The 15,425-nt window shown below is 43.5% G+C and overlaps 1 protein-coding gene across 4 annotated transcripts in view; it reads left to right on the top strand.

The window, feature by feature from the left end:
* Positions 1-15,425, top strand: part of BRD8 (bromodomain containing 8) — a 115,682-nt gene that overhangs the window by 11,308 nt on the left and 88,949 nt on the right. The window contains exons 8-20 of one of the 4 annotated variants that reach the window (XM_075856747.1): positions 2,004-2,140; positions 2,248-2,466; positions 2,585-2,726; positions 3,020-3,193; positions 3,426-3,691; positions 5,370-5,756; positions 5,843-5,915; positions 6,061-6,101; positions 6,189-6,409; positions 6,510-6,602; positions 11,210-11,278; positions 11,498-11,675; positions 11,821-11,925. In XM_075856747.1, coding sequence (XP_075712862.1) covers positions 2,004-2,140; positions 2,248-2,466; positions 2,585-2,726; positions 3,020-3,193; positions 3,426-3,691; positions 5,370-5,756; positions 5,843-5,915; positions 6,061-6,101; positions 6,189-6,409; positions 6,510-6,602; positions 11,210-11,278; positions 11,498-11,675; positions 11,821-11,925 — 2,105 coding nt within the window. The remainder of the gene's footprint in view (positions 1-2,003; positions 2,141-2,247; positions 2,467-2,584; positions 2,727-3,019; positions 3,194-3,425; positions 3,692-5,369; positions 5,757-5,842; positions 5,916-6,060; positions 6,102-6,188; positions 6,410-6,509; positions 6,603-11,209; positions 11,279-11,497; positions 11,676-11,820; positions 11,926-15,425) is intronic. The other 3 variants (XM_075856748.1, XM_075856749.1, XM_075856750.1) reach the window with 3 other exon arrangements.

The following is a 15,425-nucleotide window of genomic DNA, read 5'->3' on the forward strand; positions in this document are numbered from 1 at the left end:
CAGACACTCCCCGCATCCCACTCTCTTCTCCTCATTTACATTAATGTCTGTTAGTGACTGGGTTTTGACTCCCCCCCCCCCCCCCCCATCCAATGCAGGGTTTTAATAGAGAAATAAAGGCAATGTGTCACGTTCTTCGATGTTATAGTTTGTGTCGCTGCAGAATTTAGTCTGTCCCTTAAAGGGAATGTGTTGCCAGAAAAACATGTTTTTTTTTTAAAAATTAAACATTTAGTGTGTGGGTGATTAAACATTGTTCAAATTTTTTTTATTTTTTTCACGAGTCAGGAAATAGTCAGGAAATATTATAAATTAATTCTAATTTATAATACTACCCATTTTTGGTCACTAGATGGAGCTATTCCCAAAATTTCAGCATTGCAACATTGGGTTAAAAGCCCTCGCTCTAGTGAGCTCTCAGCATCCCCCCCTCCTTTATCCTGGCTAGTGCCGGGATAAACGAGGGGTTTGAACGGTGTAACCTCCTACGCTGTGTGTCGCCATTTTTTGAGCTAACACACAGTGTAGTAGGTTTACATACAGTAGTAAACACACACAAACACGAACATACATTGAAATCTCTTACCTGCTCCTGCCGCCGCGGCTCCCTCCGGCCCGTCCGCTCCGTTTGCTGCCGCTGGTCCAAGTGCACAAATCCGGAAGCCGCGACCGGAAGTAGTAATATTACTGTCCGGCCGCGACTTCCGGTCCACAGGAAAATGGCGCCGGACGGCGCCAATTTCGAATTGGACTGTGTGGGAGCGGCGCATGCGCAGTTCCCACACAGACGCCGTACACTGAAGTCAATGGGACGGGAGCCGTTCGCAGTCCCTATGGGACTGTGGCTGCCGTATTCCATATCTGTATGTGTCGTTAATCGACACAGACAGAAATGGAACAAAAAATGGCAGCCCCCATAGGGAAGAAAAAGTGGAAAAATAAGAAAAAGTAAAACACAAACACACAAATGAATATAAACGTTTTTAATAAAGCATGGTACTGTCCAGGGTGCTGAAAGAGCAGGGTTGTTCAGCGCTAGTCACTGTACAGGGTGCTGAAAGAGTTAATGGGCTGCACTGATCAGCGGTAACTCTTTCAGCACCCTGGACAGTGACTAGCGCTGAAGAATGACCATTCTCGGCGCTCGCAAAATACAATGTATGAAATAAAAAATAAAAAAAATCATCAGTTCATACTTCCTGCATTTTCCTCCTGTCCGGCCTCCTGGGACAGGCTGTAGTGGCGGTCACACAAGTCTGGATGACGTCAGAAGGCCGGCCTCCAGGGATGACTCTTCATCCCACGTGACCGCCTCTGCAGCCGATCACAGGCTGCAGCAGCCACATGGACTGCCGCGTCATACAGAAAGGTCGGACTGGAGGAAGAAGAGGGACTCGTCACCAAGACAACGACCAGGGTACCTATGAATTGCTTTTGATTTTATTTTTATCAGCAGCCTCTTCTCTCTATTGTGATGACACTGTTCCTTTAACTTTGGACATTATCTGCATTTATCTGAGTTCCAAATTAATTAATGCTCTCGCACTGGTGGATTTGAGAGAGGCCAGCCGGAGAGAGACCATGACATGCAGCGTCAGTGTTCAAAACAGTCTGCCCTAGGGGTGGGTCCATCTTTATTTATAAGAAAATGAGAGTAGGTGTTACCCTCAAAACTTGCACACATATACATTCTACATATGGTAACCTACAGAATTCCAATTTCATCTTAGTATATATCCTTCTCTAAAAGAAATACAATGTCATCAAGTTTTGTCACGTCCGCCTTTGTAACCGCTGAATGCAAAGTCATAAACCAGAAGACTTAGAATAGAATAGCCACCCCCCCCTCTGTAGGCTGCTGTTACAGCAGTTCTGTAAGCTCCAGTTACACATATCCATGGTAGTAGATATTAAGCAGTTTTAGGCTCACACATATAAAGATATTAAAATATTTTTGACATTTGTATACGCATTTTACATTGCATGTTATCTATCTTTTTCAGTTCGGCAGGCAGCTAAGAATATTCCTCGCAGAAGTTCAAGCACTGTAGTTCGCTCATCTGTTGGAGCTTCATCTCCAGGAGGAGAGTTTGGTTTAGGAGACCTGACACCAAATAGCACAGAGGAGGGAAACATGGGGGTATGTTTAATTCTTCCACTCTTGTGCTTTTAGATATAGGTTTGACTTTTGAGGTTTCGCATTTCATTAGCTCTTATATGTTTACAAAATTATGACTTTATTTGTAGGTAAGTGTGGGGTCTTTACCAAACACCCCAGTCTCCTCCTCCTTCATTGGTATTCCTGACACCCCTCCTCCTCCTGCCCCCTTGGAGTCCCCGTTGACCCCTGTGATGGAAGACTCTCCCCAGAAAAAGATGGTGGGACAGAAAGCAACTCCACCCCCCTCCCCGCTGTTATCGGAGCTCCTGAAGAAAGGCAGTCTGTTGCCCACAAGTCCCCGGCTGGTATGGAACCCCTCCCTGGTTCTCACAGAGGGTGCCCCAACACAACCCAAAGTCTTCCCAAGGGAGGTAAAATCTGCCATAGTCAAGTTTCTTGCCATTTCTCTTTCTTTTTCCACAGGTCAATGAAGGTGAAATAAATTTAGGAACTAATAACATTACTGGTTCTGGTGTCTTAATGGATGTTGGAGTACTTCCAAGTCTTCATGGAGCTGAACTGCACCCTGTTGCAGGCACAATTCCAGCATCTCCGGCAGCATCAGGTATGCAGTCTTAAATTGTAGTCTTGACAAATGGGCAAGCCAATACTTACCAGATACTGTTTGTCTGGCTCACGAGATATTACGTTTAAAAAAAAAAGAAAAAAAAAAAAAAGATTTTCTGTTGATTCCTTTCTCTTCTGTTACTTGGTCTTTTCGTCTTATTTATGGTTATGTCAACACCTTTTTCCTACACTACTCCTTTTTGATTCTTTTTTTTACTCCATTACCTTTTCCTGTTTCCGGCCTCCTCTTGTTGTGTTGTGTTGTGTCCCTTCCTATTCTTACCCTACTAGGTGCTCCCACTCTGTCCCGGCTTCTAGAAGCTGGTCCTGCACACTTCGCTGCACCTCTCGCTTCCTTCTCTGCTGCTACAAGCGAATCTTCGTCTAAATCTTTGCTGACCCCAATAGAGTCCCAGGCTACTATTATTATGATGTCAGCACTTCCAATGGCTGCAGCTGTCCCAGGTAACTTCTGCCTTGGGTTTCATGCATGCATTAAGCGTTTCTAAATCTTAAATTCATTATATGCACATTGTTTCATGAAAGGTGGCTACCTTTTTGAAGTTCACGTCATAAGGTTAAACTTAGATAATTTAAAATGTATCTAAACATATATTTGTCTTCACATATTTAAACATATATTTGTCTTCACATAATATTTCAGAATACATAAAGCAGTTTTGATTTGTCCTTCTAGTGACCCAGCAGGATGACAATGAAAGTACTTCTGATCCACACACAGTTACTGTGTCAATGGACAGCAGTGACATTTCTATGATTATAGATTCTATCAACAAGGATTGCCTGGGAAATGGAGATAGCAGCACACAATCCAAGGATGAGTCTTCTGACAGCAAGGGAGACCTGGATCTAACAGATAAAATGGACATTGCTGTATCTTACACTGGAGAAGAGTTAGACTTTGAAACTGTTGGTGATATCATTGCAATAATTGAAGACAAGGTAAGCATGGGACTTTCCTGATTTTCTTTTTTAATTCATTTAGGAGATGGAGAATTTTTACAGGAACAAAATTTTGTATGCGGTCAGTCAGTGTGAATTAACTTTCCGAAGGGTAAATATAGCAATTAGGGGTAATCATACACTTAAAGAGAGAAAACGTAACAATATATTTATAAAAAATTCAGCTACTGTCCTCTGCCACTGGTAACTTGCAGCTATGTGTACAAAATAGTGGTTTGCTGACGTCGACAGTCACATGACCACATCATCTAATCGATTTTAGTGGTGTCCACATACAGCTTTTTCCCACGGAAAGCCGAGCGAGCGATGTACAGGCTCAATAGAAAGTCTGAGTCCGTGCACCGCTCTCTCGGCTTTCTGAGGAATGCCATTCAGAAACTTAAGTGTCACAGCGCTCACTCGAACACTTCTGCTGCTTCGTTTTAGCAATCGGTGGCCCCCCCACCAAAAAAAAAAACAAAAAAAAACTTCTGACATGTCAAAACTTTCATTAAAAAAAAAAAAAGTTTAGTTACCCTTTAAAGGAACAGTGTCATCACAAATAATTTTTTTATATGTTAAAGATGTTAGTGCTTTAATAAAAACGTTTATTTTCATTTGTGTGTTTGTGTTTTACTGTTTCTTATTTTTACACTTTTTCTTCCCTATGGGGGCTGCCATTTTTTGTTCCATTTCTGTGTGTGTCGATTAACGACACACACAGACATGGAATACGGCAGCCACAGTCCCATAGGGACTGCGAACGGCTCCCGTCCCATTGACTGCCGTGTACGGCGTCTGTGTGGGAACTGCGCATGCGCCGCTCCCACACAGTCCTATTCGAAATTGGCGCCGTCCGGCGCCATTTTCCTGTGGACCGGAAGTCGCGGCCGGACAGTAATATTACTACTTCCGGTCGCGGCTTCCGGACTTGTGCACATGGAACAGCGGCAGCAAAGGGAGCGGACGGGCCGGAGGGAGCCGCGGCGGCAGGAGCAGGTAAGAGATTTCAATGTATGTTAGTGTTTGTGTGTGTTTACTACTGTATGTAAACCTACTACACTGTGGGTTACCTCAAAAAATGGCGACACACAGTGTAGGAGGTTAAACCTTTCAAACCCCTCGTTTATCCCGGCACTAGCCAGGATAAAGGAGGGGGGGATGCTGAGATCTCACTAGAGCGAGGGCTTTTAACCCAATGTTGCAATGCTGCAATTTTGGGAACTAGCTCCATCTAGTGACCAAAAATGGGTAGTATTATAAATTAGAAAAAATTTATATTTCCTGACTCGCGAAAAAAATAAAAAAAATTTGAACAATGTTTAATCACCCACACACTAAATGTTTAATTTTTAAAAAAAACACATGTTTTTCTGGCAACACATTCCCTTTAAGCCATAAGACTATGTGATCATGTGATTGTCATGTCCGTGGTGGTGAGGGACAGTGGCAAACTATTTATACAAGTATACTAGGAAGGGTTTTCTTTCTGGATATCTCGCAGGTTCCCAACAAATGCCACAAATCCCAGAAAACCCCATTCATTTGTTACTTTAGTCATTCAAATATTATTGTTTATAGTCCTTAAAAATGATTTGCATAATTTGAAATAAACGCTATGTTAACTAAATGAAGTAATGCATATATTGCTTTGTAATGAAATGTTTTCTTTGATAAGGTTGATGATCATCCTGAAGTACTGGATGTAGCTGCAGTTGAGGCAGCCCTTTCATTTTGTGAAGAGAATGATGACCCCCAAGCACTTGGTGGGCCCTGGGACCAGGCTGTTCAGGAACACACAGTGAAACAAGAGACCCTTCCAAAGTCTCTTATTCCAGTGCCCAAGGATCCAGATACAATAATGAATATCATGGAGCTAACTGATATAAAAGCAGAACCTTCTGAACCAGAGTTGGAACCTGCCCAGTCAGAGGGGGCATCCGTCACTTCACATTCAACCTTTCAGCAGGAAATCCCTGAAGAAGAGCTGAGTGAAACTGGTGTAAAAGAATCCATTAAAGAAGAAGAGGAGGAGGAAGTGTCTGATCACCAAGTGAAAATGGAGGTACATTTTATAAAGTTGTGTGTATTGTAGATCCATATAAATTATATTTGTCAAATTGTAATATTTTTTTTTCCTCTTGCATCCAGGAGCCACAGTGTGAAACTTCTCAGAGTGGAGCTTTTTCTAATGAAGAAGAAAAAGGGATACCATCACCGGAAGGTTCGTCGCTAACTGTTGTTCACTGAGTGCAATAGAAATGCACATACTAGGATTGGGGTTATAAATGAGATTTAGAAAAATTGGGTTAATAGGAGGATTAGGTGATTAATTTGGAATATTCTACCTGTATTTCTCCTCTTTTCAGACCCAACAAAATCAGAACCTCCAGCTGCCAATCAGAATAAGGTAACTTTTCTATCCTACAGTTTTTTGAAAATGTTTAATATGTAGCTTTCTACATGGAAGGAAAGTTATGCAAATACTTCTATCCAGGACTCTCAAGGAGAGGAAGAAGAGGAAGAGGATGATGTCACAAGTGAGGTTGGCAGTCCTGAAGAGCCCAAGGAAGAAGAAGCTGGGGAGGAATATCTGTCTGAAATGGATAATGAACCTCCTATCAGTGAGAGCGATGATGGGTTCAGTATTCATAATGCTCCGCTTCAGTCCCACACGCTTGCTGATTCTATTCCTAGCAGTCCAGCATCCTCTCAGTTGTAAGTGAACTTATGTACATCTTTGAATATTTATAGAAATAATATTGGCAGATATGATTTTGTTCTGTCTTTTTAAAATAACACTTCACTATAATTTCAGTTCGGTCTGCAGTGAAGATCAAGAGGCAATACAGGCTCAGAAAATTTGGAAAAAAGCTATTATGTTGGTGTGGAGAGCGGCAGCCAATCACAGGTCTGGATCTGTTATATTGTTTCATGGTGATTGCATGCCTGTGTCTTAAACAAGTTTTTCTCTGCTGCTTTAAACTTTCTTTCCTCTGTCACTTTATTGGATCGTGGCAACCACAGGAAATCATGAGTATAGGATGCTGCCTCTAGGAGGCTGACAAAAAGAAAGAAAGTTAGCTCCTCCCATGCAGGATATACCGAGCCTAGAGACTCTGAGCTAATCAGTTTTTTCTTAGTGTCCGTAGGAGGCAAATAAAAATATTATTTACATTTTTTTTCTTTTTAACTACTTCTTTTCTTTTTAGATTGGGTAACACAGAGGGATTTCCCAGCATCTGCCCCCCCCCCTCACTCGCTGCCACTGGTGTTGAGAACTGGCCAGTTTCTGGCTGCCCTGTTACTCAGAGGTAGAAACAGGACTGACTGACCACCTCCCAGAGTGTGGCACATAGCAGTGAGGTGACCAGCTATACAATCAAGCAGGGGAAAGGTCCTCTATTTTCCCAAACAACTAATTGGGTCTCCCTTCCCCCTCCTCCAGTGTGGCGGCACCTTTTTGCATTTTAACCCTTCCGGTGGTTGAGTTAGTGTTTCCCTCTCTCCCGTCCCCCTTGGATCCCAAAGGCAGCAGAAGGTGCACTCGATTACTTTCCTTTCTCAAGATGGATGTTTTAGCTGGGCCTTTTGTGGAGCATGCTCCCCTTGGCACATATTTCGGCTCAGGCGCCTGCTCTACGCATGCCTCTGCACACCAGCATTTTCTCCGCATTGCATCTCATTTCCATTTTGTTGCCCTTCCCTTTGAGTTTACCGCGGCTTTTCATGTCTTCACCAAGATCATTGCAGCCGTGATGGCTCTTCTATGATCAAGTTGTGGTCGACTTCCTCATCAAGGCTCCCTCTGCAGACCAAAATCTGGAGTCTCAGATCACTAGAGACACCCTCACTCGCTTCGGTTGGATCATCAGCCAGTCAAACGTATTCTCTTCAAACGTATTCTCTTCCTGGGAATGCTATTCAACAGCGTGTGTCCTCTGAAGACGAGTGGCCCTCCAAACCAGAGTCCGATCCCTGAGGTGTTCGACTTCTCTTCTCCTCCTTTTCCTCATCTTGGGCAAGATGGTAGCATCCATGGAAGTCAGTATCTTTTGCCCAATTACATTCCGGACCACTCCAGACAACCATCCTCTCCAAATTGGACAAGTCCGTCCGACCCTTCCCCCCCCCCCCCCCCCCGTTTCCTTGGACCGTTCCATTCATCACAAAAGGCCAGTTTCACCGAGCCCTTTTGTGGTGGGTTTACTGTCCCCTGATTCAAAAGGGTCGCTCCTTTCTCTCAGTTCATTGGCTGGTACGGACCACAGACGCCAACAATCTTGAATGGATGGGTTTTCCGCCACAAAGGAATGGGCTGCTAGAACTCTCTGAAGTCCCACATGCCCATCAACATCCTGGAACTCTGCTATCTTCCATTGGCAGGAGACCTTCACTGAGAATACGTTCTGGGTTGAGACGGACAATACCATGGCCGTGACTTGCTTCACCCATAGGAGAGCCGCCATGAAGAAAGCAGCCCAGATCCTTTGCTGGGTGGAAAACCATGTCCCGGCCATCTCCGCAGTCCACATTCCCAGGTTCGAAAATTGGGTAGGTGACTACCTCAGTCGGGAGTAGCTGGGCCCAAATCTGCCATTGGTTTGTGTACTCTGGATGTCGACCTCACCACATTATGTATTTTGCTGAACGGTAAAGACCTCTATATAGGAAGATCTGAGTGCACTTAGAGTGTAGGTTTCCTCTTTGCCAGCGGGCACTGCCATTTATTCCTCAAACGGTAGGGACAACTTGGCCTCCATATTTCCTTGTTCATCGAGGATACTGGTAGAGCGCAACAATTGTTTTTTTTTATTACTGCACAAGGTGCCGCAGTTCGTCACCAGAGCTAGCGATCCTCTCGCATTCGCAACAGATGCTCCAGCGATTCCTTGGACCCTTCTCTCTTCCTCACCTCTTCTACCACAAATTCTTAAGAAGATTAAGGCGGCAGGGGTTCTAGTCATCCTGGTCGCTCCCAGACGTTCCTGGTATACAGACGTGGTCAACCTTGTTGCGGACGCCTCTTGGCGCCTACCCGATCGCCCAGATCTTCTCTCTTAAGGTTCACGCTTCCGCACGAATTAACAGTCACGGCATCGTTGTTGAAGGCCGTTCAGAAAACCAAAGCTCTGTCAGACCAAGTCATCTGTACCATGATCAAGGTAAAAAAGACTCCCTCTTCCTGCATTTACCACTGTACCTTGAAAGCCTGTTTTGGAGGTGTGAGGAAGAATGGGTCTCTCCCATGGTTTTTTGATCTCTACTAGCCTTAACTTTCTACGGTCTGGCTTGGATGCAGGGTTGCTCAGTTCCTTGAATGGTCAGGTCTCTACCTTGTCCCTTCTTTTTCAGTCTCCTCTTTCTTTCAAGTTCCATATCAAGGCTTTTCTCCAGGGGATCGTGCACTCATTCCCCTCATACAGCCCTCCAGTACCCCTTGAACCCTCAAACTTGTGTTGGATGCTCTTCAGTCTGCGTTCTTTGAGATGCCTCCCTGCGTCTTGCCTCCTGGAAAGTGGTCTTCATCAGATGGGTCTCTTGAGTTGGTGACTTTCTGTTGATCTAGTATTCTGATCCCTCACCGCGCCAAAGTGGCTCTACGCCTAGTACCTCCTGTCCTTCCGAAAGTTGTCTCCGCTTTCCACTCTGTTCGTCACCCCAGGGAGAGATCTCCATAAACTGGATATCGTGAGTGCTCCCTACCTGTATCTGGCTTTCACTCCTTCTTTAAGGCGCTCTGACTCCCTCTTCATAATTCTGGATGGTCTATATCCCATTGGACCTGTTCAGCCATCACTGAGGCGTACAAGATGAAGGGATAGTAGCCTCCATTCGGGATTTTGGCACACACTGGCCGTTTGGTGTGTGCTCGTTGGGCAGTGCATTATCAGGCCGCTACATGGTCTTCCATCCACACCTTTGCCACATTCTATGGAGTGCACACCTTTGCATTGGCAGATGCGAGCTTTGGTCGTAAAGTTCTACAGGCAGCGGTGGCTCAGTATTCCACCTAAACATTTCTATTTTTCCCCTCCTTAGGGACTGTATTAGGACTTCCCATGGATTCCTGTGAACCCGAATTAAGCAACCAAGAAAAGTGGATATGTTTGTAATCTTTCTCGTAGCCCTCATTGAGGGACACAGCTCCCTCCCAATGCTATGAGATTTTCTGCATTTTTTTTTTTCTTTGACCTTTTTTGGCAATGTTGTTTTTTTGGTGTTCTGACTACTACTTTGCTGTTGCTTCTTTTACTGCTGAGTCACAAACTGATTAACTGCATTAACGTTCCATGTGTTAGCCGGATTTCCCGGCCCGACTACGGTACATGTGAACGGGACTCCTGGCATCATAGGTATTTATGATGCTAGGAGTCCCTGCCTCTCCACGGAACTGCTGTTCAGTACTGTATCATTTTGTTCAGTATGCAACAGCAGTTCCGTGGGGAGGCCGGGTCTCCTAGCATCATAAATGTCTATGAATCCAGGAGTCCCGTTCACATGTACTGTGGTCGGGTCGGGAAATTTTTCAAGGCCTGATCTCGGTTGTGTGGAAGAGCAGTAACTCGGGGTCTAGATACAGCCTTCGTGGGAAAAACCAACTTTATTTTTTAGTGTCCGCTTTCCAGTAACCGCAGCAGCCTGTACTCATATTTTTCTGTGTCCCCCAATGAAGGCTACTAAAAAGATTTTTCAGTGAGTACAAAAAGATCCTGTTCTTAAAATTATGTATATTTTTTTTCATTTTCTGTGAAGATGAGGTAAGGAAAGTGAAGATAGTATATGTGAAACAAATGAAGGCTTCTCATTCAGCCCTCATAAACTTGCTTCTCCAATAGTGCAATCACATCATGACCCATGAGCCTTATCTAGTTTTTCTGAGTACAAATATATCACCCAAAATTGTTCCCTTGGCGGTATATATTTAATAGTTTACCTCTTATTGAATAACCTTATGTCTTAGGGTCAGTTCACACAGAGTTTTTGGACGCAGAAACCGTGTCAAAAAACGGCCGAAAATGCCTCCCATTGATTTCAATGGGAGGCGGAAGCGTTTTTTTTTCCCGCGAGCGGAAAAAACGGCTCGCAGGAAAAAGAAGGGACTTGCCCTATCTTCAGGCGTTGTCTTCTCTGACCTCCCATTGACATCAATGGGAGGCAGAGAAAGCGTATCTCGTAGCGTTTTTTGCCCGCGGCGCTCAATGGCTGCGGGCGAAAATCGGCATGCAGGCAGAGCAAAATTTTGAGGCAGATTTTTTGCCTGAAAAAACACTGTGTTGAACCCAGCCTTAGAATCCAAGCTTAAAAATAAACAATAAAGATATAGATTAAATTTACAATACAAAGACAACCTTTTTACAGCAGTCTCCTGTGTTGATCATCTTCCATTTATTAAATGATGCAGCTGAACTGGGTCCAAGGTCATTCATTATGAGCACTTATTCCTCAAGTGGTCAAAAGTCCTATGGATGTTTTGATTGACTAAATAATATGGTGATTTCTTTCCTTTATGTCCAGGTATGCCAATGTCTTCCTTCAGCCTGTGACAGATGACATTGCTCCTGGTTATCATAGTATTGTGCAAAGGTAATAATCACTTTAGTCCAAACTGTACTATTTTCTTTTGCCTCTTCTTGAATGTCTTTGTAATTATGTATTGGGAAGAAAATTGTCTCGTTTAGGTGGGTGGACTTTGAAGGTTTTTTTCACTATTGATTGGGAGTTTTCACTCAATTACGCATAAACAGTGAATTATTAGTATTTCCTGCAGTACTGGCATTATATGCAACCTTTTTTATTTCAAAGGCCTATGGACCTATCTACTATAAAGAAAAATATTGAGACTGGTTTAATTCGGAGTACAGCAGAATTCCAGCGGGATATCATGCTTATGTTCCAAAATGCTGTAATGTATAACAGTTCTGATCATGATGTCTACCACATGGCTGTAGAGATGCAGCGGGATGTGCTGGAACAGATCCAGGTATGGTTACTAGTGTGATTAACTAAGAGAAATGTGATAACCATCCTTCATGTAAGCTGTTATGAATATTTAAAAACGGTAGGATATATAGTTTTCATTGTTTTTGTGTTTTTCTTTCTCATTTTAAAAATGTTCTGTATGACAGCAATTCCTAGCCACACAGTTGATTATGCAGACATCTGAATCGGGAATCAGTGCAAAAAGTCTGAGGGGCCGAGATTCCACACGCAAGCAAGATGCCTCTGAAAAGGTAATTTTATTTGTATGGATCACTAAAAAAAAAGTTTTTGGTTTACCAGTTATCTGATCTCGAAGAGTTTCTCTTAAAAAGCACTCCTGCAAAGAAAAATGTTCTGCACCCTCATTTGAAAATATGATGAAGTGGTGCTTATTTTAGGCCTTGTTCTCACAGTGCAGATTTTTTTTAAGCCAAAACCAGAATTGGATTGAGGAGAGCAGATCTATAAGGCATTTATTTATATATTCGGTTTAGGTTCCGTTCCTAGTTTGTGCTGAAAAAATACATTCAAATCTGCATTGTGGGAACAAGGTTAGCCACCTTTTGTTCTGGGCCACCCTTGGGTTACATGATCTCCATTCTAAACTACCCAAATCCTACAGCATCTAAGATTCACATTGAGGCACTCTGGGACTTGCATTGAGACACTAACTTCTGGTCCCTACAGCAGTGCTGTAGAATTCAGGGAGTCAGAATGGAGATCACGTGAGCCAATGGCAGTCCAAAACAGCGGTGAACCTTAAAATTAAGCACCTGGTTATCCAATACACCTCACTGCATTCCATTTCATCACATCTTCAAACGGAGGGATGGGGAAAAAAATGGACCAGTGTGCTTTAAATTTGTTGCTCTGTTAAATCTATTTTTGGGAAAGCTGCGTGACAGCCAATCTAGCTATGATTCCATAGTGGGTTTTACCCTGCTTTTCTAAAGTCCTGAAGGGTAAATATCCTTATAAAGCAATACATCCCCTGGTTCCCTGTATCACTTTATAGCTAGTCAGATTTGCCATTCAAAAGACGGTGCTTGTTGACAATCACTAATGTTTGGCGTTTCTTGTTACATTTGAAAAACAACAAGAGAAGGATCAGTCACAACAAATAACTAGCTAAATAATAACTTTGACTTGAGATAGAAAGATGGCTGAAGACTTATATAACTGGTGATCTTAACTTTAAGTAGAAATGATTTTACCTCCAAAAAATGGTTTAACTCCTCCCCGGCATGTTTTGTGGGGGGAGTATGGAGCGGGATCACGGGCTGAGCTCGCTCCATGGAACGAGTGTGTTGGCTGTATCTTACAGTCAACACTGCAGTGTAACGAGCGGGATCCCAGTCAAGCGTGATCCTGCTAGTTTAACCCCCTAGATACTGCGGTCAATAGCGACCACGTCATCTAAGTATTTGGAAACGGGGCAACCCGATGTAACTATGAAGCGCCACCCACCCACATGCGACACGAACGCGATGTGCCGATGGTTGGCATGGCAGCCTGGGGGCCTGATGAAGGCCCCCAGGTCTGCCATCTTTGTACTCCTATGAAGCCCTGGTTCTGGCGGGGCTTCATAGGAGAGTGTTCGTATAACGATATACTGCAATACGTTAGTCATCAAAGCGGTCCAACGATCGCTGGTTCAAGTCCCCTAGGGGGACTAGTAAAAAAAAAAGAAGGTAAATACAGTAAAATAAAGCTGTGGGGTTTTTGTTTTTTCATATATATATAAAAAAAAGTTCAAAAAAGCCCCCCTTTTTCAATTTTCCCCCAAGCACAATAAAAAAACAAAAACATAATTGGTATCGTCGCGTCCATAAAAGTCCGAACTATTACCATATACCATTATTTAGCCTGCAGGGTGAACGCAATAAAATAAATTAAACGGCCAGAATTACTGTTTTTTTGTGTGACTTCATGTCCCACAAAATTTTTTATAAAAAATGATCACAAAGTTTCATGCACAATAATGGAAATAAAAGACCCTGGTAGTTGGTGGGCACTATAACAACATATATACTGAATGGATGCCAACCGGCAGAAAAACCCTATGTCCCAACTACCGTTTAAATAGTTGATATCTTAGGCTATGAAAGCGACTAGACGAACCACATAAATGATTAAAAATGACCATGCATGCTTCTGGATAAGTGACCCTATAAGACTATGCTTGTATTGTGTGTAGTGCAAAGCACTGATTAACAAGTATATGAAACGCCAGCGGCTGCAGGACGCTGAGCTATGTCAACAAATGAATCAGGAAATGAATCCAGCAACAAGGCACGTTTTTAAAATTGAAAAGAGCCCCCCTGACATGTTTCGCTACATATGTAGCGTCCTTAGGGGTACTGGGGCTAATGACGGCGCACCGCGGATTTCCTGGTGTTAAGTAAACTAGACATGCACAACAGATGGAAATCCAGCCAATGAGGATGATGCAAACAGTCGAGCCCCTCGCTGTGTGATGGACACACAGGTGGACCAATTGTAATACCATTACGGTGGCCAATGAGACAGTGTCTTGGGCGCATGCGCAGAAAGGATACGTAGTCAACGGCTAGTTTCAAGAATGCCGAACTCCAAGCATAACCGTGTCATAAGTGTCCCCAGCGCATGTGCAGAAGTTAAGGTATCACAGAGAACTGTAAAGTATGCCGTTACTGCGCAGATGCGCAGACTTAGCGCACATATTTAATTGCATCTATCGTGGCTGTCCATAACAAGGTAGGAAATAAATAATACATGAATACAATTGAATGGATAAACCAAGAAAAATAAAGAAAAGGTGGCCATCATATTCCTGTGGTGAGAATAAGGTGGTTCAGATAGATATGGAATGGTAAATAGGTGATGTAAATATATATCACAGATTTAAACCTCTGTTAGGAAAAATAACTAATGAAAGGTACGTATCTAAAACTATATTATAAACCCGAGGGAAGTATATTAATTGTTATTTACTGGATTTGTCATCAGAGGAATGCTGCAAAGGTGAAACCTACGTTGAGCCCCACAGGGCTAAGAGTGCCCAAGCTGTGAATTCACCGTGCCTCTTCTTGTAAGAGGTTACGGTCAAGATTCCCAGCTCTTGGGCCAAACTTGATCTGAGTAATATTTTTGTAGAATTTTTGTGACCTGATTGGAACAGCCATCAAAAGTGCCAATGCAACGGACGAGGGTTGAGTACGTTTAGAACTTAGTCTAATGTCAGAAGAAGGCCCCATGCACATGAACGTAAAAACGCCCGTAATTACGGGCCCATAGACTTCTATTGGCCACGGGTACCTCCCCGTATGCTTACGGGAAGGTGCCCGGGCCTTTGAAAAATATAGAACACGTCCTATTTTAGGCCGTAATTACGGCACGGGCAGACCCATAGAAGTCTATGGGGCTCCCGTAATTACGGGTGATTACGTCTGTGCACCCGTAATTACGGGAGCGTTGCTAGGCGACGTCAGTGGATAGTCACTGTCCAGGGTGCTGAAAGAGTTAAACGATCGGCAGTAACTCTTTCAGCACCAGGGACAGTGACTACTGATCACAATATAAATAAACGTGTAAAAAAAAATAGAAGTTCATACTTACCCAGAACTCCCTGCTTCTTCCTCCAATCCGGCCTCCCGGGATGACGTTTCAGCCCATGTGACCGCTGCAGCCAATCACAGGCTGCAGCGGTCACATGGACTGCCGCGTCATCCAGGGAGGTCGGGCTGGATCTCGAAAGAGGGACGCGTCACCA

Source organism: Rhinoderma darwinii, chromosome 3, assembly GCF_050947455.1.
Source record: "Rhinoderma darwinii isolate aRhiDar2 chromosome 3, aRhiDar2.hap1, whole genome shotgun sequence".
NCBI classification, from domain to species: Eukaryota; Metazoa; Chordata; class Amphibia; order Anura; family Rhinodermatidae; genus Rhinoderma; species Rhinoderma darwinii.